The following is a 23,989-nucleotide window of genomic DNA, read 5'->3' as shown; positions in this document are numbered from 1 at the left end:
ATAGCAACATAGTTATATAAGACTTAAAACAATAAAATAATATAAAATAAAAATAGTGCAAGAAGAAACAGAGTTGAATAGAATAGTGAAGATTATGTTGCAGATCAATGTGAAAGTAGTGCAGATGAGCTAAATGTCGCAGAGAATGTTGTAAGTGACCAAGTAAATGCAGGAGTCTGTATAAATGTAAAAAGAATAAGATATAGGAACAGAATTTAAAATAAAATATTTTACAATCAAATAAAATAAAATACTATATAAATACTACATAATTAGTCAGTTAAGACTCAAAGCCAAATCGTATGTGTACATATACTATCTGCTATTGGTAGTGCTGCAGCTGTAAAACCTTTGTACAGCCAATCATACAAGAGGACCAACGGCAGCCAGGTTTGCTTCCTCTATTTCTGTGGGGAAGAGATTTTGGAAAATAACAGAAATGTTGGTTCCTGAAATATCTTTCAAAATGACCATCTAATTAAAACTAGGGTCATTTTGACCATTTTGTCAATCTTGTCTAACCCAGCAACAGTAACTAAGAAAGGGGGGGACTTTGGATCTCTCAAATCCAGAATCATAAAATAATATATTATTACTCTAATAGGGGAACAGTTGAAACTGCCAAATGCAGGAAGGAGGACGGCTAGCAATAAATCACAGGCTGCCTGATGAGGAAATGAATAGACTTATTATCACAGCCCAGCTGACTCTAATTACATTTGTGTGTTTCATTTCATGTATGTTTTGCTTAAGTATAGCCTAGTCTTTGGAATGTAAAAATATACATATTTTAGAATTTTTCTTTTTACATATCATTTAGCTGACGCCTTTGTCCAAAGCGACTTACACTAGGTGCAAAAACCATAAAGGATTATTTCAGCAATAATGATATACTATATACATCCCATGGATGGAGGAAATAAGGCAGTGTATGAAAAGTGTAGTCTTATTCTTTCAACTTTATGCCAAGAAACAGACTTGCAGCAAATAAAAAGTATAAAAAAATAAAAATAAGGTATAATGCAGGCTTTACTTTAAGATCGTGTAATCAACCAACACATACGTTACCAGAGTAAAGTTATAATAATTGTTCCATGAGTGTTTAATAAATGACCACTGTCTTTTAGGATATGAAAATAAACCTGCCCACCTCTTTGAGTTTTAAAAAAAATGTTCATTGATGAATAAACCATACCTTCGTTTTCTATTCCATGAGAAAAATGTGCCTTTTAATTAAAAAAATAGTCATATATTAAACAGCGCTGTATCTATTATCTCTCTTGGCTGTTTAATGACTGTTTTAAATGCCATTTTACAATGTGTTCCTTTTGTCTTAAATGCTTTGGTTTGTTGTAAAGCACTTTGAACTGTGGTCGAAGTGAGTGAGATAAATAAACGTGCCTTGCCTAAATGCTTTAAGTCACAAAGCATACACACAAAAAGTCAGTTTGGAATCAGAAGCAGGGTTTACGCATGAGAAATCATTTATAAAAACAACATTTCAGTTGAGTGTGTGGTGGAGCTGTAAAGAAGATGTTACGTTGCCACTCTTTGTGCCCTCTGTCTGTGTAATGGTGTGTGTACTGTAACTGAGCATGTGTGTGTTCTCCTCTCTCTGTGTGACCCAGGTCATGAGACTAAAGCCATGATGAACAACAGCGGGCCGCGGTACAAGCGCAGCCAGCTGGAGAGGCACCTGAACACCGTGGTGCTGTGGTGTGTGCTGCTGCTCTTCATCATGTGTCTCACTGCTGCTATAGGTGTGTGTTCCCCCGCTCTCACTCCTCTTCACAGCTGTGGACAGACAGCAGCAGCACTGTAGTGTTAAATGAAACAATAAGCCACAGGAGGACTGTTTGGCTGCTGAAAGATCACTCTAAATGACTGCCTCTTGCTCTTATAAAACTGTTACCACTTATACCTTGCAAGGTTTCATAAAATAAACACACAGACCCTAAAGAAATGTAATGTTTTATACATACAAACACTTTTTTTAAGCAATGTTAAGCAACATACATGGTGCTGTGGAAAGCATGTTGGTCTGCTTGTTCACATTTCTTATTGAATTGTGCCATTGTTTAAGTAATTTAGATTCTTGTTAGCTGTTTTTCTGTTGCTAGGTGCTAGCTCACATCATGTTACATCAGTTACTAAAACCACATTTGTGTCATTCAGCTGCGTTAGTATGCTAACTATAACTTGAGAAAAGTTAACATATTAGACTCATTATTGAGAGATCATTATTTAACATGTCTACTTCTATCAATTATCCACTTGTGTCCTCGCCTCAGTTCATGTTCTTGTAGAGACAGCGGCATTTGGCCTTGTCTGAAGATTAGCTGTTTTAGAGACGACCCCTTCTTACTACTGAATATGCAACCCAGTCTCACGGCATTTCGTGTTATAGTCACGAAATTAATTTAATCTATTGATTCGTGTTCACCAACACGATTTTCGCATTTTTTTCGTGTCACACAGAACGATTTTAAATGCAATGTATTTCTATTGGTAGTATGTTTCGTGCCTGCACCACGTCTTTTTGTCCGGTCGGGTCTTGGAAGACCGGAAGCTGTGTGGTTCATAAAAACATGTTCTTACTCAATATCTTACCCTAAGCCTAACCCTATCCCTTTTATTTTAAATTGTATAATGTCGGAGTTTTTTTGCCGTCAGTGAGGAAAAGAAATGGGGTATTCATCAATACTGAAATCTGTATTTTATGTCATCTTTTTTTCCTTCTAATTTGTTATTATTTGGTGCAGGCACGAAACATACTACCAATAGAAATACATTGCTTCTAAAATCGTTCTGTGTCAGAATACTGAAATCTGTATTTTTTTAAATCTGTTTTTCCTTCTAATTTGTTATTATTACATTGCTTTTAAAATCGTTCTGTGTGACACGAAAAAAATGGCGAAATCGTGTTGGTGAACACGAATCAATAGATTAATTTCGTGACTATAACACGAAATGCCGTGAGACTGGGTTGGAATATGTGTAAATCATGTTGTAAACATTTCTCCTTCAGATAATGATAGGACCAAATATGGTATGAGTCAGAGGGTAGATCTTATCTGTCTCTATGATAATGAGGATTACCGGCTTCCTGTTGGTTGAAGGAGCGGAACAACTTCAGTGTGGGCTGGGCAGAGGCTGTCACTGCTGTGTCTCAGAGCATATTATGCTGACTGATTAGAAAAAAAACTAACATATTTTGCTGATTATAAATAAATAAACATATACCTATGCTTACTAAATATCATAACTTAAGAAAAGTCAGCAAATGATGCCAAATATGGCTAGAGGACAGTGAACCAAGCCCCCAGGAAGTGCGCCGGACTCTGATGAAAATATTCGTGCTGGCCAAACGGCGGTACTACACTTCCTTTTGGTTGCCAGGCCCGGAAACACTTTTTCCCATTGACTTACATGGGGAAAGAGTGGTCTGTAAATCGTTGGATAATTTTTTTTAAACTAAATAAACTACCCAGTATGAACACTTGTATAGCCCTTATTAAAAACATTCGTTCCTCAAGTTGTAAAATGTGCTAATAACGTTATTCTGAGAGTTATTTCCCTCTGCATTATGAACGCGCATCTAACCCACGGGACCGCGCCGCCCGGCACGTTCATGTTACGTGTTCAGCACTACATGCGTTTATCTTTACCCATGGATGCACAATAAGAACGGACCCATATCGCCTTACTGCCAGCCCACGGAGCTGTAATAATGGATATATTGCACATGTTTGCTGTAATTCATCATTTATAACATATTATACTACATGGGCTGTATGATTAAATCTTGTACCGTAAATGTTGTATTAAATAAAGTTAATATTACCGACGTAGATTAACGTCCCTGTAGCTTCTTATTGCACTAAGAAGCTTATTGCACTGTGTGTATATATATATATATATATATATATATATATATATATACAGTGCAATAATTCTTTCATGCTAAATGAAGCTCTGTTGCTTGGATATCACTAGATCCTGTTACAGCGTAATATAAAAGTACATAACGATTGATGTGTAAATTAGCATAATTACTAGCTAACCGCTAGCTGCTAACTGCCGCCTCGTTAATATCAAATCTATCATAACAAACATTACCATGCTGTCATGAACGTGCGGTGCTGTTACGTGTACGCAAATTGACGTGCTTGATGTGAACGAGCATTTTGGGGGGCATGGTTAAAGTTGCGCATGCGCTATGAGCGCACATACGGGTACTTCTCAGGCATGCCGGGGTAATCTGTGACGTTTCGCTCTCTCAAAAGTTGGGCCATTTTATCATCATGCGCGAATGAGCAACTCTCATAGGAATGAATGAGGCCCCGCCTCCCACGCTGTATCCAGTTCTTATTATACATCCATGCAGTGAACACATAATGCTAGCTGTAACGAGAGAAATGTGAACATGCTTTGCTAACTATTACTTGACAAAAGGTTTATACTCATTATAACTAGAGAAAAGTTGACATTTTATGCTAACTATAACTAAAGAAAAATGAACATATCATGCTGACTATAACTTAAGAAAAGTGAACCTATGCTAACTATAGAAACGTGAACATATTATTCTAGCTATACTATACAATGTGAACAATTGTGCTAACATTTATGCAAAAAATTAACTTGATGATCACTATAACAGACTAATTGAACATATGATGCTAATTGTAGAGAAAATGAACGTAGTTTGCTCACTATAACTACAGGAAATATCATGCTAACTGTGACTAGAGCAACGTGAAGACATTTTGCCTTTATTTAACTGGAGAGAAATGTATAAGAACATGTGGAGCACTTTAAAAAAAAGCCAGTCACTAAAAGACCAGCTTCAGTTTGTATCTGCTCACAGTGTTTGCTGTTTCAGGTCACGGCCTCTGGCTAAAGAACCTCAAAGACCCGGTCTTTGAGGTGGATTCGGAGACTTCTCCCGCCCTGGCTGGATTCTATGTCTTCTGGACTATGATCATTGTGCTGCAGGTACACACGTTACCATTTCACCAGAGACAATTACATTTTTTAAATCTTATTAAAGACTCTTGTTAGCTGCAAGTAAGTGTTGATTTCCAATGTGTTGGTCACAGCAAACACATTTTTGGTTAAATGCCAAAAATAAGGTCTGTGGTTAACACAAACTGAAGAGATTGTAACGTTTTGTTCTACAAAAGAAAATATGTCAGTCAATACCCTAGTGATAAAAGCGGTTGTTCACAAGTGACTAAATGAGACGACTAAACTTCATAGTGTCGAACATTAGCCGCCTTTAGCTTAGCAATGGTGACATGAAGTCATGCTACTGTAAACGTTTTTACTTCTGAAGATTGCATTGACACTTTAAAGGGGACCTATCATGCAAAATGCACTTCTTCATGTCTCTTCTACATGAACATGTGTCCCCTCTGTGTACAGAGATTCTGAAAGTTTCAGGAAAAAAGACCCCCTCTCTTTTTGTCCTGATCCATTTATATAAAAACCTGTCTGAAAATGAGCTGATCAGATTTTGGCCACTTTATGATATCATAACGATTTTTTGGCTTGTGTGACCATTAGCCAATCACCAACCAAGGTAACCCCCCCCCCCCCCCCACCTTATCACCTGAATCTCCTCCTAGAGCACCATTGGGTTCTTTTTAACCAAATATCTCTCAGAGGGGCGTGGGGAGGGGTTTCTTATTTTCATCTGAAGTAACAGACAGAGAATCAGCACTTTTGAAACAGGGCTGAAACAGAGGGGATTATGGGATGCTGCAATGATCTGTTTGGTGTTTGGAGCCAAACACTTCAGAGACATGTTCTGTATACATCTGAGACCTATAATATATTGATGAAAAACAGTATAAAAGGGGACTTTTAACAAGAATTATCCTGCTAAGCAAAACTTGGAAGTATGATCAATGTTTTTCTTCCCATGCTAACTTTCCGGCCCTCAAAAAGATGTCATCACTGCACCCCTCAATTGCATCAGTGATAAGGAATATGATCTACAAAATCATCAAAATGATATTGTGTCTGACAGGCTTTTTGCAATCTGCTACCATTTTTATAAATGCACCTAATCCCTTTCTGTTGCAGGTGCTGATCCCCATTTCTCTGTACGTGTCCATTGAGGTTGTGAAACTGGGCCAGATCTACTTCATCCACAATGACCTAGCCCTGTACAACCAGCAGCTGGACTCTAGGACCCAGTGCCGGGCCCTGAACATCACAGAGGACCTGGGTCAGATCCAGTACCTGTTCTCTGATAAGACAGGAACTCTGACGGAGAACAAGATGGTGTTCCGCCGCTGTAGTATCTACGGGGTGGAATATCCTCATGAGGAAAACGGTAAGAACCCATAATATACACTGCTAGAAAGCTTTGTCTTTTTGCCCCCTTTGTTGCAGACAGAGGAATGGCCTAATTAGAGTTCCAGCAGGAACAATGAGATATTCTTAGTACAATAAACTGACAGGCAATATGGGGAATGGGTTAGGGCGCCAAGAAAGCAGGTGTCCAATAGGCTCTGATCATTACAATGTGTGCTAGACTTGTAATCATAGTCATAGTGTTGAAAGGGGGAGACAGAGGATGACATATTGAAATGACAAATCAATCAATCGTTGATTATTATTGGTAATTCTATGTGTGAATGACAGGACAAAATTAACTCTGTAATTCCACTGCAAAATCAAACAAGTGAAAGTGAAATGTCTTCCATATTCAAACTGTAAACATGTTCTCAACCAGCACCATGAGTATTTGGAAACAATACACTTGTAAAATACAGGATGTGTCCTTTCAGGAGACTTCAGCTGTTTTTCAGTGTGTCAGATAGCCTTCAAGTTTAATCGGAAATGATGTAAATACAGTATCAAATAAGACAAGGACATTCCCATTGCTGGTTTGAACTGCTTTCAGTGTAAAAAGACAAAAAAGGCATGAGAAAAGATATATATGTTATCAAAAATGGACACAGAGAGAAGAAAAGTAGCTGCATTGAAACGTAAATATTGATCAAATTAAAATGACAAAATCAGCAGCTGTGCACCAAGCATAAACGATAACTCTAAAACTGACAGACTTATACAATATCCAGTGTGTGATGATCAGGTAATTATGGGATATTTAAGCGGTGCAATTCTTTTTCTTTGCAGCCGCCAGATTAGCTAACAAAATCTGACTTTGTTTTGTTAAGATACCTAGTACTGACAAAATATTTAAAAAGACAGATATTGCGATGCATCGAGCATATATCTTCAATTACATGAGAGGCAGGTGATAGAAGAGATGGTGACATCACAACAAATCATTCAGACAAATTAAACTCATCAATCACACCTCGTGTGTGTGTGTGTGTGTGTGTGTGTGTGTGTGTGTGTGTGTGTGTGTGTGTGTGTGTGTGTGTGTGTGTGTGTGTGTGTGTGTGTGTGTGTGTGGTGTGTGTGTGTGTGTGTGTGTGTGTGTGTGTGTGTGTGTGTGTGTGTGTGTGTGTGTTAGCTCGGAGGCTGGAGGTGTATGAGGCTGAGAGGAGTGAGGAGGGGTCCGGTCGCTCGGTGACCCTGCAGTCGGGCCGCAGCAGATCTCTGAGCTGCAGACACAGCTCCGTGTCTCTGCACACACTCACTGCTGAGGAGGAGGAAGAGGAGCTGATCAATCACAGCCAGCCCAGAGCCTTCTGCAGCCGCGTGGTCAGTCTGTCACACACACAGTGATGCATGCACACACACACACACAGTGATGCATACACACACACACACACACACACACACAGTGATGCATACACACACACACACACACACACACACACACACACACACACACACGCACGCGCGTACGTACCTCTAACCCACTTCATATGTCTACAAGCAAACATGATGCTAAAAGACATCTCATTCACATGTGATCAATGTGTTCACATTGTATCGAGTGGTGCAGGAATGAGTCCTAAACCTGAACATTTGTCAGCATTTGAGCACTTCTTGTTTAGAAATCAATGTTTTTTTTAATGAGTTTTTGGTTAGTGTCCTGAAATAAGGTTTGTGGGTAATACAAACTCATGATATTTTTACATAAATTACATCAGTAAATACAACACTTTTCAATGTCTGAAGCTTTTAGATGTCACAAGGAGGGCGGTTCCTCACAAGTGGCTAAATGAGACTACTAGACGCCAAATACGATACCGCCTTTAGCTTAGCAATGGGATTTGAAGGCACACAACCGTCATGTAGTCCGTATTGTATATAGCCAAACATTAGCTATTGACTTCTGTCGAAAAATCTCATTGCTTTTTGTCGAGGAAACCCTTGTGATAACTAACTTCTGGGTCAGGTGACAATAATACAACATCCCTGCAGCACTCTATTGTAACCTGTCAAGAAACATGCTCTAGCTACAGTATGATGCATGATCCCATGCTGCCCCCATGTGTGTGTTCAGGCGAAGGAGGTGCTGCCGGACCCTGAGCTGGTGAGGAAGCTCAACTGGTTCCTCTCCCCTGCACTGGCTCTGAGTGACGGCTCCTCTGGGGCCCCCTCCAGCCTGGAGCTCACCTACATCACTGACTTCTTTCTGGCTCTGGCCATCTGTAACAGCGTGGTGGTGTCCTCTGCCAGCCAGCCGCGACACGTGGTGGGTACATGTTAACTTCACAGCTAGGATCAAGATTCAATGTGTACTCCTTGTACTAGGCTTTCACTTGTTTATATGGCTTGGTTCACTTTAGCCTGTAGTACTGTCTGAAAATGCTCTGATTAGCTGCTGAGTGCAATAAAGAAAATGTGAAAAAACCTTCTTTAGAGGAAATGCAGATGTAATTGATTTCTTAGAGTAGTACATAACACACACATACTGTACACTTGTTGTCTAGCAGTAACGCTCTTTGTAGACCAGTCCTCCAGCAGTTACTGTCTTTTTAAGGACTTGTCCTTTAGTACTCTCTTGTCGACTTGTCTTCCACATTGACAATTTCTATTCATTGTTGTGCTCATCATTCAGTGAGCTATTTTTAGAAAGTGCACGCGAGACCTGGTAGCGTGCACGCATCCACAGAGCAGTGTGTCCTGCTCTTCCGTGGCGATGACAGCTTGCAGTTAAAAAAATAATAAACCAATTTGAAAGTGGGGGGACAGAAACTGTCCCCAGTGGAAATGACGCCCATGGGTGTTAATTCATCTGTTTTGGGGATTGGCTGTGGAAGAACGTGAGGGGAGGGGCCTGGAAATGTTTTAGATTTCTTTCATAAGTTGATCCCATTCTCTTTTTTGTCTTTTTCCTGCAGGTGCGTGAAGAACAGACCCCTCTCAAGTCCCTGGAGGAAATCAAGACGATGTTCCAGCGCCTGAGCTTCTCTCCATTCTCAGCCCTCTCCATCCCCTCCCCTCCCCAGATCAAAGTCAGCCCCCTCAGCCTCGCCCACCGGATGTTTGCCAGGGGGAAGACTGGCTCGCTGGACTTCCCCCCCTCCAGTAACCGCACCACGGACGAGTCAGAATCAAGCCTGGAGGGCACCCTGGAAACCTCCAGCCTGAGACCTAAACCGGACATATCTTCTAGAGTCATGGAAGGGGCTGGCAGGGAGGTAAAGGATGATGTCATAGATTCAAAGACGGACGGGGCCAGGCAGGATGCGGAGGACTTGACCCTAGAAGAGGATTGTAAGAGTGAGGCTGATGAAGAGCTGCTGTACGAGGCGGAGAGTCCGGACGAGGCGGCCCTGGTCCACGCGGCCCAGGCGTACTGCTGCACCCTGAGGGGCCGCTCGGCAGAGAGCCTGACGGTGGATCTGCCTGGGATCGGCTCCCTGTCCGTCCCCCTGCTCCACATCCTGCCCTTCGACTCAGACAGGAAGAAGATGTCCGTGGTGGTCCGCCACCCGCTCACAGGACAGGTGGTGGTCTACACCAAGGGAGCTGACTCCGCCATCATGGACCTGACGGAGGCACCAAAAGGTCGTTAACCGAGTGACTGGGAGCTGAAATACTCGGTCTTTGCCCGACAGGTGTAACAGCAACTTGTCCTTCTGGTGTGTTCAGGTGCAGATGAGGCTCAGGAGATCTACAGACACATCAGAGAACAAACCCAAAACCACTTAGACAGCTATGCCAGAGAAGGCCTCCGCACACTCTGCATCGCCAAAAAGGTAACGCTTCATTAAAAATGATCTTAAACATTTTCTCACACATTATTTACTGTAATGGAATCCTGTGGCTATAAACAGAAGTTAAGGGGTAGAGATTTAAACGTTTTATTGCCCACTGTATTACAGCATTTCTAAGCCTAAAGTACATTGACTAGGGTTAGAAATATTGATCATTTATTTTAATCTTGAACTCAACTGACATGTGTTGCCACTTGTGTGTGAATACATTTTAATGTAGCATGGTAAATTCATGTCACAAAAAACCGTGTGTGTGTAGGTTCTGGAAGAAGAGGAGTACCAGGTGTGGCTGAAGGGCCAGCTGCGGGCAGAGAGCAGCATAGAGAGCAGAGAGGAGCTGCTGATGGAGTCTGCTCTCAGACTGGAGACCAGCCTCACTCTGCTGGGTGAGAGACACGGACACAGCTTGAAAATAATTGATAGGAACACTCTATAAAAAGAATGACATCATCAGGTCCCGTCAACAGAATTGTGCATGATGCAAAAACATATTACGCACCTCTCTGCTGTAAATCCTACGACAAATAATTCCAGTCGGCTTTATATACTGTAAAAATATATCTATACCATCAGAGCAATGGCTTCCCATTGTTGATGTATCGTCTACTCAGCATATTTTTGATACACCTAAAAATGTGCTGACAGGAAATAATTTTCACTGGACAATAGGACCGGAATCATTTACATGTGTCGGACTACAGTGACTTACAGTTCTGTGTGTGTGTGTGTGTGTGTGTGTGTGTGTGTGTGTGTGTGTGTGTGTGTGTGTGTGTGTGTGTGTGTGTGTGTGTGTGTGTGTGTGTGTGTGTGTGTGTGTGTGTGTGTGTGGTGTGTGTGTGTGTGTGTGTGGGTGTGTGTGTGTGGTGTGTGTGTGTGTGTGTGTGTGTGTGTGTGTGGGTGTGTGTTGTGTGTGATGTGTGTGTGTGTGTGTGTGGTGTGTGTGTGTGTGTGGGTGTGTGTGTGTGGTGTGTGTGGTGTGTGTGTGTGTTGTGTGTGTGTGTGTGTGTGTGTGTGTGTGTGTGTGTGTGTGTGTGTGTGTGTGTGTCCAGGCAGCACAGGCATCGTGGACAGACTGCAGGAAGAAGTCCCGGAGACGATAGAAGCTCTTCAGAGAGCTGGGATCAAAGTGTGGATCCTCACTGGAGACAAAAGGGAAACAGCCGTCAACATCGCCTACGCCTGCAAACTGCTGGGTCCCAACGACCAGCTGCTGACAGCCAGCTGTGGGAGCAAGGTCAGCGGTGGGGGGGGGGTTTAAAAGCAAACATATAAAAAAACTAACTCAAAAGCAAACTTCCACGAGCTCTCCATTGATATCAGAACAGCAGAAAGTCTACATTTCTTCCGTCGCAGACTAAAAAAAATACCTGTTTCATTTGAAACCAATGCACCTGCTCTTACAATGGTTTGGCTTATGAAGCAAATACATCTGCACTTTTTCCTGAGTTTGTACCTTTATGGTTTATTGGCCTTATTTGAAGTTGCTTTGGATAAAAGCGTCAGAGAAATGAAATGTAATTGAATGTAATGTGAAGCTAGCGATCTTACCTCCTCTCTTCCCCCCCTAAAATAACACAAGTTTAGTTAAAAACTAAAATGATTACCCAAAATAATGATCCGATTACTAAATCTAAAACTGTGAGAAAATACATTTGATCAAGTAGTTCAAAATAATGATTGGCTCCGTCACTGGAGGGTTGCTAACAGGAGGCTAAAATAACGACTGTCAATCTGTTTGCTCACTACTGCTTTTAAATGTCTACTACTCTTAAAAAGAAAAAGTTTTGATCTTGCTTGTAGAGAAAAATATCAATGCATTTCATTCAAATAACATAAATAGGTAACACTTTTATCCTATTGGACTTTGTCAACCATTAAGTTACAAAATCTAAAAGTAAGGATGCTGCAAAGACATTACCATTCAATATTTAAGTTCTACGTACTGAAGGTGCACATTAGAATATGAAATGTTGTATGTGGAACATAATGGTGGCAAAGAACTTAAATTGTCATGCATCACATAATTGTTGAAATAAATGAAGTGAATATGTGTACTCTATGTGTATGCTACAGTACTGATGGATTTATGTCCCTCATCAGGATGCATGTGCAGCTTTACTCCTGGAGCTCCAGCTGGAAGTGGATCGCAGTGGGGTACCTGCAGCAGGGAATCCTGGAAAGTCTCGGTCAGGCGCAGGGGCGGGCTTCATCCTGGTGATAGACGGCCGGACCCTGGACTGGGCCCTGCAGGAGGACCTGAAGGAGGACTTCCTGCTGCTGAGCTGCAGCTGCAAGGCGCTGCTCTGCTGCAGGTCCACCCCGCTGCAGAAGAGCCAGGTGGTGCGGCTGGTCCGGGACCAGCTGGCCGTCATGACCCTGGCCGTGGGTAAGAACAGGTGGAAGAAGAATTCAGATGCTCTACCTGAGTAAAAGTACCACTACATTATTGTCAAAGTACTTCATTACAAGTGAAAGTCCTGCATTTAAAATCTTACTTAAGTAAAAATACAAAAGTATTATCAGCAAAATGTACTTAAAGTATAAAAAGTAAAAGTAATCATTGGCATATCATATTATATATTTATATATGTGACATTTCTAGATAATGTTGTTGCAACAAGTAGCATTTTACTCTTGTAGACAAAGTTCTGATTGACTTTTTGTAAAATATTTAAATAATCTGACTCTTTGTGATTTAAAGAGTTAGTCCACTAGTTTATGCATTGCGTTCAGAGTATCTAAAGCTGTAAAACAAATGTAGTGGAGTACAATTATAATTGTTTCCTTTTAAATTAAGTGGAGTAGAAGTATAAAGTAGCATTAAATGGAAATACTCAAGTAAGTACAAGTACCTCAAAATTGTATTTAAGTACAGTACTTGAGTAAATCTACTTGGTTACTTCCCACCTCTGAATACCACTGGGAAGATTAACCTAGTTCTTTGTAAATGAAAGATTCCCTTAAAGGAGAGGTGTCACGCTTTTCCGGTTATTACCCGTCCCCTTGTGTGTTATGAAGGTTTTTATGCATGTAAACGGTGTGCAGAGTCAAAACCCTCAAAGTACACCCTGTAGCGAGTACAACTCTAACACAGAAAATACCTCCCCAAAACGCCTCGTTGGAGATACGTCATTGTCCATTTGATTCTTCCGGGTACGGCATGATGTCATGCCGTACCCGGAACGTGTGTGAATACACGTAGTTTACAGAGATGCTGTATGAGAAACCAATGTGAGTTTTGAAAAATGCACAATATAAATCTATTTTAGTAGACCTCAACAATGGAATTATGATCAGTGGAAATGGCCATGACACCTCTCCTTTAAAGTCTATTTTATCCTTTATTTTAAACTATCCCTCAGCTATAAGCACGAGTCAGGTCAGATATTATCAGGCCGTCAATACCAGAACATAAGATTTCAATTAGATAGTGACTGGAGGAGGGGCCAACTGGATAAAATCTTAAATGATGTGATATTCTTTGTGCGTACCTAAATGTGATGAGTGTTTTTGGTTCAACAAGGTGATGGAGCCAATGATGTGAGCATGATCCAGGTGGCTGATGTGGGCATCGGGATCTCTGGACAGGAGGGGATGCAGGTGAGAACTTCACTTTACGTCTTTATGACAGACTTGGGGGGGCTTCTTTCTGCCAGTAATCTACTGCTTCTTACTATTTAATAAAACATCTAAAAAAAAGTTTCTAACTAGCTTTGGTGTTTTTTGTGCTGATCTGAAAATGGGGGGTTTAGCCCACTGCAGTCAACATGGAGAAATGTCCTTGGGCAAGATACTAACCTCACTTGTGTGAAGTGTATGTAGGTTATTCTATTTTGTATAGGCTTCGCCCTCTAAGGCTATCGCTATTGGGTAATCCCCTGCGCACCCGCGCAGCACTGAAAACACTTGTAGTCCACGCCCACCCGTGAGGGGGGCCCCACCTTCGGACTCACTTCCGGTATAAATAGGAAGGAGGCCCGACAATCTGCTCCCTCTTTGCTTCAGCACCCCGGTACTGAAGCACTGTAGAGACACTAAAGAGTAAAGGCTCTTTTAAGAGCCACCTCGAAAAAGATCCTTAAACATGAGTACACAGGGTTGTGTTAGAGTTTGCTCCTCATGCCAGACAGGGTTCATAATTAGTTATGACCCGCACTCACAATGCGAATCCTGCCTGGGGTCGGAGCACGCGCACGGGTGTCATGTGCTCATTGTCATTGTGCCCGTCTCATTCTGGCCGACAGACAGCGAAGAGCGGACGCTCTCGCTACTGCGGCCGAGGAGGATGATTGGCCAGTCCAGAGTCCTACTCCGTGGACCAGCCTTGAGTTCTTGGATCCGAGTGCTGGGCAGGAGTCGGAAGGCTCCTACCCCGCCTCCATCCATGGATCACCGTGTGGTGTCCCCATCCCGTTTCTCCCCCGGACGGAGGAGACGGAGATGGAGCCCGGTGCTGGCCTGGCCCGGCTGCGGGACCCGCGGTCCCTCTTTCCGCCATCACGGCTCTGCCGTCGATAGGCGGGATCCTGCAGGAACTGCCGGAGATCATCGAAAAGGCAGCCGCCTGGAGAGGTCTCCTCATTCCCCCGGCTCAGGAGAGCTCTCTTGCCGGTGGCAGGAGTGTTTCTCCCGGGTACAGACCGTCAGGAGTGACCCAGTCTGGCCGCGCTTCCCTGCCATCTGCTGACCTGTCGGTTAGTAGCCAGCAGGGCTCGCTGCAGAAGCCTGCTGTTTTGAACCTATCTGTTAATAAACTGCAGAGCTCGCGGCATTCCTCTGTCCCAGATATACCTCCTACACACGGTCATAATAAGCCCACGAGTGCCGTTATAACGCCTCGTGTGGACAGCACTGCACACACCACTACTCATCCCCTGAGCGTGTACGCGCCGTGTTGCATTCGTGTTGAGAATGTTCCATTCAAAAATGTTATTATTAAAAAGGCATTTACACCATAAAAGTTTTTTAATTAAATTATTGGTTAAGAATAAACATCTTAAAGTAAATAACAATAAACAATAGCCCTTAACCCTGTAAGGCCCCCGGTTGTAATTTTACAACATTACTTTAAGCTATCCAAAAAAGTCAGTAAATGTTTTAGTTTTTTTAAAAGACTACATTTACATAGTCAAAAGGTCCTTTTGTTCAGCCTATTATGGCGCATTTCCACCACACGGTCGGCCTCGGCCTCGCTCGGTACTGCTAGGCCGCGTTGGGCCTTGTTAGTGCCGGCTCACTTCATGCTGCGCTTCCATTACAGTTTAGGAACTGGGGTAGTTACTATAGTAACGCAGTGTAGGCGGAGCCGTGACGTCATCTTCAATGAGAACCCCAGAAAAACAACACAGCCGTTAGCTGTTAGCACTCAGAGCTCACAGCTCCTCATATCTGTTCAGAAACTAGACAAAAGTTAAACAAGTACAAACCACAGACTGCCTGTGTCATGGTGAATACAGTCGCTGCTTTATTTATGTCTGTATAGGCCGTTGTTGTGAGTGTGGACGGTCGGAGCATATACTGCGTTAGCTTAGCCAATCTCCATTTAGAAAACACGCATTTTAAAAGGTTTTTCGCCTGCCGTCTGTCTGCAGACTTGTCAAAGCATTAATTCATGGTTTTTACTAACCGGTATCAGTATGTTGTTACTTCGGCATCATTTTGAAACGTGTATTACAATTAAATCACGGTCAAATATGTTCATCTTGTTGTAGTTGTAGCCCCCTTGCCAGCGATTCTCTCTCTAGTTTAGCAAACTCAGCCTGACTCGGCCCTGTTTGTTGGCCACGATAGATACACGATTTTGTCGGGCCAGAAAAGAGGTGAAAAAGTACCCCCGGGCCGGAACTAGGCCTAGTGGAAGCGCAACCAAAAACGGGCCCGGCACGACACGGCACGCTTAAACCGCACTCCGCGCCATGGTGGAAATGCCCACCATGTTTATGTAGTAAATGTGTTTATAGGTCCTGCCCTCTGGCCATACATATAAGACTAACATTCCTGACAATATATCTCAATAGTCATCTTTTATGGTGTAAATGCCTTTTTAATAATAACATTTTTGAATGGAACATTCTCAACATGAATGCATCAATCCAAATAAATATAACTTCAATATGTGGGAAAATACTGTGTCTGAAATGTATAATTGAAATGAGATGTTAGCTTTTTGTTTTGATATATATATATATATATATATATATATATATTGTATTCCAGTCTCCCTTCAGATATGTTAAGTGTCATTCAACACAATGCTGCTCACCTCCTTCAGTTGGGAGAAAAGCTGGTTCAGGTTCAGCATTATGGGGGGACAGGGCTGCTGAGCCTAGAGATGGATCTGTTGGTCCTGGCACCAGGGGAGGGACAACTGGTTTAGTATGAATAGCTGCTGAAGATGTACCTGCATTTGTTAAATGTCAGGTACGCTTGTAAAAGCGCAGTGAAATTAAAAACCTCTGCATTTTCTTTATAGATATTAACAGTACTTAATGTCAGCTTAGTAAAAAAAACAACATAAAAATTATTATTTACAATGGACTACGCTTAGCTAACAGACACATTTCCACCACTCATGGACCACACCCACCTTTTCTCTTGAAAAACTGGGTGACATACTGTCGCCCTTTAGTCCCTCTCTCTGTCTTTCTCTCCTTTCTTTTCTTTTTGAAAGCCTGACTTTGTGAGTCGTTGAGACATGGCACACACGTAAGTACTAGCATCCCTACTCACATGTTCTTACTCTCTGCTAGAAAGTGCCGTTTGGAGGCAGAGGCGGGACCAAACCATTACATGTAAATAGAAGGGGGTGTACAGAGGCTTTGGATAATTAACTTTTGGAAGAAAATAAGTTAAATGAATTGTAAGTTTAGTGAGTACATTATCAATATAACGTTATATTAATGTTAATTATTGATTAATGATGAAAGGTTACTTAACATTTTTTTTCTTAATGTTCTAAAATTCTTTGGGCCCCCGTGGTGAGGGTGTTTGGGGTGGCCAATAGGGTGGCCAGGATTCAGCCACCCCCCAGCTCCGCCACTGTAAGACATTTGCATTGCTGCATCTTGGTCTTCCCCCTGTTCGTTTATTCAATTTTATTTGAGGGATGTCTCCCATTCCTCTCTGACACACCCTGTGCTGAGTGTCCTGTCAGAGTGAGTGATGTTAGGGATCCAGCTGTGCGCTCTCCTGCCTGTCTGCACGCAGAGAGCTGCCCTTGTTCCCCCTCTTTTATCGCTGGGCAAAGTGTGACCTTCGTCTCTACTTTTTCACAGCGGCAGGGTTGTATTGTTCCCAGCCTTCGTCCCCTCATGGAAAATATTCATGTTATGCTATATTCCAGGGACTGTGATGCGCCATTCACATGGCGCAATAGGCATGGGTTATTATCTGAGCAGGTGTGTCTGTGCTTCTAGTACCGGGCGGACCCAGTGGGGCGCAGACTACATCCTGCTTCGCCCTTAACCCAATAGCGATAGCCTTAGAGGGCAAAGCCATATATACGAAATAGAACTGAAGTTACCTACTGTAACTCCAGCTTCTATGAGTATTGGCGTAGCCCTCTAAGTTCTGGGCCCCACTGGCTCCACGAATAGCTGAAGAAAAGCTGTTTGTGTGGGAACAGATTGTCGGGCCTCCTTCCTATTTATACCGGAAGGGAGCCCGAGGGTGGGGCCCACCTCACAGGTGGGCGTGGACTACAAGTGTTTTCAGTGCTGCGCGGGTGCGCAGGGGGATTACCCAATAGCGATAGCCTTAGAGGGCTACGCCTATACTCATAGAAACTGGAGTTACAGTAGGTAACTTCAGATTTAGGTAGTCCCTTTTTCCCGGTTATCAACCCTACACTCTAACCCTAACCCAATGACTGATATATCAAATGAAAAAGATAACAACTTAAAACTTGCTTCACATAAGCAGAGGGAAAAGACAATTATAGACATCAACTTTCATGTCAGCACCACTTCACATTCCTGAGTTATGTGAGGATCATCCCTTTTTTTTTAACAATAACTTTGTTTATTTAGCACCTTCCATGCATGATGCATCCTATAGTGCTTTACAGAGCAAGATAAGGTACAGTTAAACAATAACAATGAGTAAAAATCAATAAGAGTAACACATATTACAAAACGGAATAAGATAAAGATCGCAAAACAATAAAACCGTCCAATTCCAAGGGAGTTAGCTGATCTAAGATCTAAGGGAATTATTATGGCTATCCATGACAGCTATATCAAAGATAGAAGCTAGAGCCCCCCAAACTCAGTACACATAAATGCAGGAAGGAGACAATAACACACACCAAATGTCATGATGCCCCCCCTTACTGTCATCCCTGTTTCCCTACCCTAAAACAACCATAATCATTTTTGAATTGGAGTCACCGACAGCTGTATGAAAAGAAGCAGCTAGAGCATGTTTGTTTGGGTAATATTTTGTCTCTGTGTGTCGTTCCCCAGGCGGTGATGTCCAGTGACTTCGCGATCTCCAGGTTCAAACACCTGAGGAAGCTGCTGCTGGTCCACGGTCACTGGTGCTACGCTCGACTCGCAAACATGATCCTCTACTTCATCTACAAGAATGTGGTACGAGTTATTTTCAGAAGTCATGTTTTTTAAGACTGGTTAAGAGACTAACAGTGGGGAAGTTGCACAATAACTCTATTCTCAGAAATACTGGATATGAACAATCCAAATATTTTACTCGCATGATTTAAAGGTCACCTATTATACTCTTTTTCAACACTATATTATATGTCTCATATATATACAAAACATGTCTCTGAAGTGATTGGCTGAAACACCAAACAGATCATTGCAGCGTCCCATAATCCCCTCTGTTTCAGCGCTGTTCCAAAAGTGCTGATTCTGTGTCTGTAGCTTTAAATGCTAATGAGCTGCTGCTGGCCACGCCCCTCTGAGAGATGATTGGTTTAAAAAGAACACAATGGTGCTCTAGGAGGAGATTCAGGTGATAAGATGGGCGGGGGTTACCTTGGTTGGTTATTGGCTAATGGTTACACAAGACAAAAAACATTGTGACATCACAAAGTGACCGAAATCTGATCAGCTCATTTTCAAACAGGTTTTTATATAGATGGATCAGGAAAAAAAGAGAGAGAATCTTTTTTCCTGAAACGTGCACAATCTATTAACACAGAGGGGACACATATTTATGTATAAAAGAAATGAAAAAGTGGATTTTGCATAATAGGTGACCTTTAAACTACCTTCTCGTGATCTATTTCTCAGTATTTTACCTGTTTGACTGGCTATTTGTTATGTGACAGCTCTCTTGACTAAACGCTGGTGGATTTTTTTGTTATTTTTTCCTTTACATGCTTGAATCTCAAATTGTGTAGTTTGACACATTTCTACCAATATGAGACCCAACTCATACAGTGTGATATGTGTTCTGCTCAGGGTTGGGTTGTAACGGAATACATGTAACGGTGTTACGTAATCAGAATACAAAAATCAAGAGAGAGAGAGAGAGAGAGAGAGAGATGCAGCGTGTCTGTGAGGCCCCGCCCCCGCACGCAGATGAGAGAGAGAGAGAGATCTCTTTTAAAATATATTGAAAGTTAGAAACGGAGATGGTTCGATAAAACGTGCAAGATAACGTTTATGTAGCATTTATTGTTGAAATGATGACATTTCATAACTGGATCAAATCAAAGTGAATGGCCTGTTGCTGCTGAATGCATGGGGCAAGTGACTGGAAAAAGTTATTACATCGTTTCAGATAATAATAATAATAATAATAATAATAATTAATAATAATAATAACTCATTCTATTTAGAGGCGCCTTTCAAAGCACCCAAGGACACCTTACAATTAATCAAATATTCTGAGGAAAGGTTTAAGACGGTACAAAAGGACTATAACAGGGAACATGTTGGGAAACAGGAGACATGTAGCACTACAGTGAGTAGGCTGATCTGAACAGGTGGGTTTTGAGGCGTGGGGTGGGGACAGTTAGCAGGCCAGCAGAGGAGGAGCGGAGGGAGCGAGAGGGGGTGTAGGAGGTCAGCTAGATAGGTGGGGGCCAGGTTGTGGAGGGCTTTGAATGTGAGCAGGAGGGTTTGGAAGTCTTTTGGGGGTGATGTGGTCAGAGGATTTGGTGTGGGTGACGATCCGGGCAGCAGAGTTCTGAATGGTTTGAAGTTTGAAGGCCTGAGAGCATGGTATTACAATAGTCAATACGGGATGTGACGAATGCATGAACCAGGACTTCAGTGCTGAGACAGGGCGGAGTCTGGAGAAGAATGCAGTCCGGGTGATGTTTTTTGGGTGCAAATGAGAGGGAGCTGTCCAGAATGACACCAAGATGTCGTGTTTCAGTTGTGCTCTTGATAAGCCATTAAAACAGTAAACAAGTGTCTCCTGTTCACCAAAACATACCCACCATCTGTTAGGGAAAAAGAAAGTATTCCAAAAGAATTCTAAAAGTAATCTGAATATGTTACTTTTTTAAGACAGGTAACTGTATTTGGAATCTGATTACTTTCAGAGCCATGTATTCAGTATTCAGGCACTCATTACATTTACAAAGTAACCCTCCCAACCCTGGTTCTGCTTGTAAACCATGTTAACTCTAATCAACTCCTCATTCATATCATTTACATGTGCGTTGCAGATGTTTGTGAATCTGCTGTTCTGGTATCAGTTCTTCTGTGGTTTCTCTGGGAGCGTGATGACCAACGCCTGGGTGCTCATCCTCTTCAACCTGCTCTTCACCTCCGTGCCTCCTCTCCTCTGCGGCGTGCTGGACCGACACACTGCCGCACACACACTGATGCAGCTGCCCCAGCTCTACCACGCCTCCAAGGTGACTGAACACACAAACAACAACTGTTTAATAAAATGTTTTCCTACAATAACTCAGTTGTCCTTAGAACTGAAAGAGAGCAGAGTGATCTCCACATTAATGACCTGTTATGGGCGCACCCGGTTAACCTTATATTGATGGCTTCTCAGAAATCTAGTACATTGGTGCTGTGTTGATGTATTTTTGTAGGTCAGACCAGAAGTTCCCTCAACAAAAAGCAATGGGATTTTTCCTTTAGATTTTGGAACATTGCAGAAAATATGCTCTGTTTCAAACCCATGTTGTGTTTCTCTGCAGGTCTCTGTTCCCCACATGTTCTGGATCACAGTCCTGGATGCCTTTTACCAAAGCCTCGTCTGCTTCTTTGTGTCTTACTGTGTAAGTACAATGTCAACCCTCCTGACATGTCAAATATTTACTTCCTTTGCCGCTCTTTACATGGTCGGCAGGGGTCTCCTACGCAGAGGTTATAACCCCTGCGTAGGAACAGTACGCAACTTCCGACTCAAACGTTGTCATTAATAAAAACAAACTTGACAGGAAAATGTGCGCTCCTACAGTGTAAAAGAAATAATAACCCATTTGTACACTTGTTTTTAAAGCAGAGAGTGAGGTGGTGGGGTGAATAATGACAAATCACACAATTAATTTTGCTTCACATCACACCTATACCTCATAGATATTTAAACCTGCAGTGTTGATTGTGCTTATAAGCCATGACTGTAAGCATAGTTTAATTGTAAAAGATATTTTTTAATGAGACCCCTGGTCATTTAGCTGCCTGTCAAAGTCTCTAGCTGTGTCTCTATTCGGGTATTAATGTACTTACATGTGCTGATTTGAGTGCATAGGTTCATACCATTGCAAAGTGAACTATGAGTACCCGAAATGTGCACTCATAACAGTCAAAAAGTTTAGTTGACACTTCCAATGAGGGCACAGCATCCGTGTGTATTTTAAGACAAGGCTACACGGTCTAGATTCACACACTGCACAAGTGTTCACATTGCAGTGTACTAAGGGAATTACCCCGTATGAGACATGCTCTTCTTCTGTGTACTGGTCCTCCACACTGCTAATAGGAAGGCTTGTTATTACTATCAAAAAAAGAATATGATGGCATCAAATTTGATATCTCGTAGTAATAACCCAAGTGTTGTGATTTTCAGGCCTTTGCAGGGTCAAGCATCAGTGTGCTCTCCTTCGGCTCTCCCATCAACGCCTCCGCCCTCCTCATCATCCTGCTGCACCAAGTCATCGAGAGCCCCACCCTGGTCAGACACTCTACAGCTGTCAGCCACTCCAGTCATTCATTGTTTGGTTGTTCTGTAAGGAAAGCAAAGAATGGAAGTGTGTGACATTAGGTGTGTGTGTTGCAGACGTGGATCCATGCGCTGGTGTTGCTGCTCAGCGCTGCCTCCTACTTCGGCTTCGTGGTGCTCTTCGGTTTGTTCTGTGTGACCTGCAGCCCCCCCACAAACCCTCTGGGGGTGGAAACACTCCAAATGTCTGACCCACTTTTCTACATCATATGTGCCCTTACCACTGTGACAGCGCTGATACCCAGGTACACACACTGCACATAAACACACCATCAAACACTACACACTGAAGACTGAATACGTCTCGACAGGTCAAGACTCCACATATTAACGTCACTTCACTTCAGCATCGCTAAGTTAAAGACAGCTAAAGTGCAGTCATTTAGTCACTTGTTGACCACCATTTTTTTAATTCTCTGGTGGGGTATTAACTTATCTATTTTATGTCGGACATTTTTTTTGAAACTCTCTTAACCTTATGTGAACCACAGCCTTTATTTCAGGCAGGTAACCAAACACGCAACAAATCTTTTAGGACTCATTCCTGCACCACTCTATATGAAATGCAATGTACTGTATATTATGTATACCATAATAGCATTCTTTTAGTTTTTGTGCTGTTTGACCTTACTTTGTCTCCCCTCCTCTGACACTACTGCAAAGCCATAAAATGAATCCAACATATATTCAATCTTTCTTCATATCGTAATATACCTGTGATGAGCTCAAATGAGCCGATCACTGACCCTGTCGGTCCACTTCTCCTCTGCAGGCTGCTGTTCCGAGCTCTGTTCAACACTTTACACCCCTCCGCTGTTCTGAAATCAGCTCAGACGGACAGAGAGGATTCTGAGAATTACCGGAGGAAAATGCAGCGCTGGAATCAGAGCCGGCCCAAAAACAGGCTGCCAGTGTGTGCAGACAACCCGGGCCTGGAGCCCTGCTCAGACACAGTGTCCTGACACACACACACACACACACACACACACACACACACACACACACACACACACACACACACACACACACACACACACACACACACACACACACACACACACACACACACACACACACACACACACACACACACAGGTAGACAGAGCTGACAGTTCAGAAGACATGCTGGATGTAATGATAATCATGTGACCTCCACTAATATCTCACCAAGCTTTATTGAAGACAATCTGTGAACCATGACATCATGTCAAATCATGAATCTTCCGACATTTTTCATAAATGAGTTTGACCAAACTTCACACTTTGTCATATATAATAAATATGACACAGTGTTTCTTTCGTTTCTTATTCAGATGTGGTATGCAGAGTTCACTAAATGCATGCGCAGTAATCAGAATCAGAATCAGAATGTATGATATGAGTCAAATCACTGTTTAGCTGTATATGTTTCAGATAACTGAGTTATAGAATGAGAAATGAACAACTGTGAACAAATTTGATCTGGCCTATGAATCAGAATTTAGCTGTAATGAGATTTAATTTATTTTTTAACAGATGGCACTGATAATGCTATCATACTGGTTGACATTTTAACACACAGCACTAGCATCCCAGTGGAGTGCTATGTGTGTCCCCCTATGAATCTAAGTTGAATATTTATTGGAGCTCTGTTCAATCAACTGCTGAGAGGAAAATCTGGCACTTAAGCCGCTGCT

The 23,989-nt window shown here is 42.3% G+C and overlaps 1 protein-coding gene across 2 annotated transcripts in view; it reads left to right on the top strand.

The window, feature by feature from the left end:
• The window catches only part of atp10d (ATPase phospholipid transporting 10D), a 43,463-nt gene extending 20,118 nt beyond the window's left edge, over window positions 1–23,345 (top strand). For both annotated transcript variants that reach the window (XM_034135308.1, XM_034135309.1), the window contains 17 exons: window positions 1,629–1,760; window positions 4,886–4,998; window positions 6,091–6,343; window positions 7,496–7,686; window positions 8,438–8,629; window positions 9,279–9,948; window positions 10,033–10,139; window positions 10,417–10,543; window positions 11,207–11,391; window positions 12,258–12,543; window positions 13,681–13,757; window positions 18,620–18,745; window positions 20,800–20,991; window positions 21,289–21,369; window positions 22,161–22,265; window positions 22,371–22,558; window positions 23,086–23,345. In XM_034135308.1, the coding sequence (XP_033991199.1) occupies window positions 1,629–1,760; window positions 4,886–4,998; window positions 6,091–6,343; window positions 7,496–7,686; window positions 8,438–8,629; window positions 9,279–9,948; window positions 10,033–10,139; window positions 10,417–10,543; window positions 11,207–11,391; window positions 12,258–12,543; window positions 13,681–13,757; window positions 18,620–18,745; window positions 20,800–20,991; window positions 21,289–21,369; window positions 22,161–22,265; window positions 22,371–22,558; window positions 23,086–23,275 (3,215 nt within the window). In that variant the 3' untranslated portion in view covers window positions 23,276–23,345. The remainder of the gene's footprint in view (window positions 1–1,628; window positions 1,761–4,885; window positions 4,999–6,090; window positions 6,344–7,495; window positions 7,687–8,437; window positions 8,630–9,278; window positions 9,949–10,032; window positions 10,140–10,416; window positions 10,544–11,206; window positions 11,392–12,257; window positions 12,544–13,680; window positions 13,758–18,619; window positions 18,746–20,799; window positions 20,992–21,288; window positions 21,370–22,160; window positions 22,266–22,370; window positions 22,559–23,085) is intronic.
• The last annotated feature ends 644 nt before the right edge of the window (window positions 23,346–23,989 follow it).

This window comes from Trematomus bernacchii, unplaced genomic scaffold, assembly GCF_902827165.1.
Source record: "Trematomus bernacchii unplaced genomic scaffold, fTreBer1.1, whole genome shotgun sequence".
NCBI lineage: Eukaryota > Metazoa > Chordata > Actinopteri > Perciformes > Nototheniidae > Trematomus > Trematomus bernacchii.
Note: the sequence above shows the minus strand (reverse complement) of the source record. Positions and strands in the feature narration are given on the sequence as shown.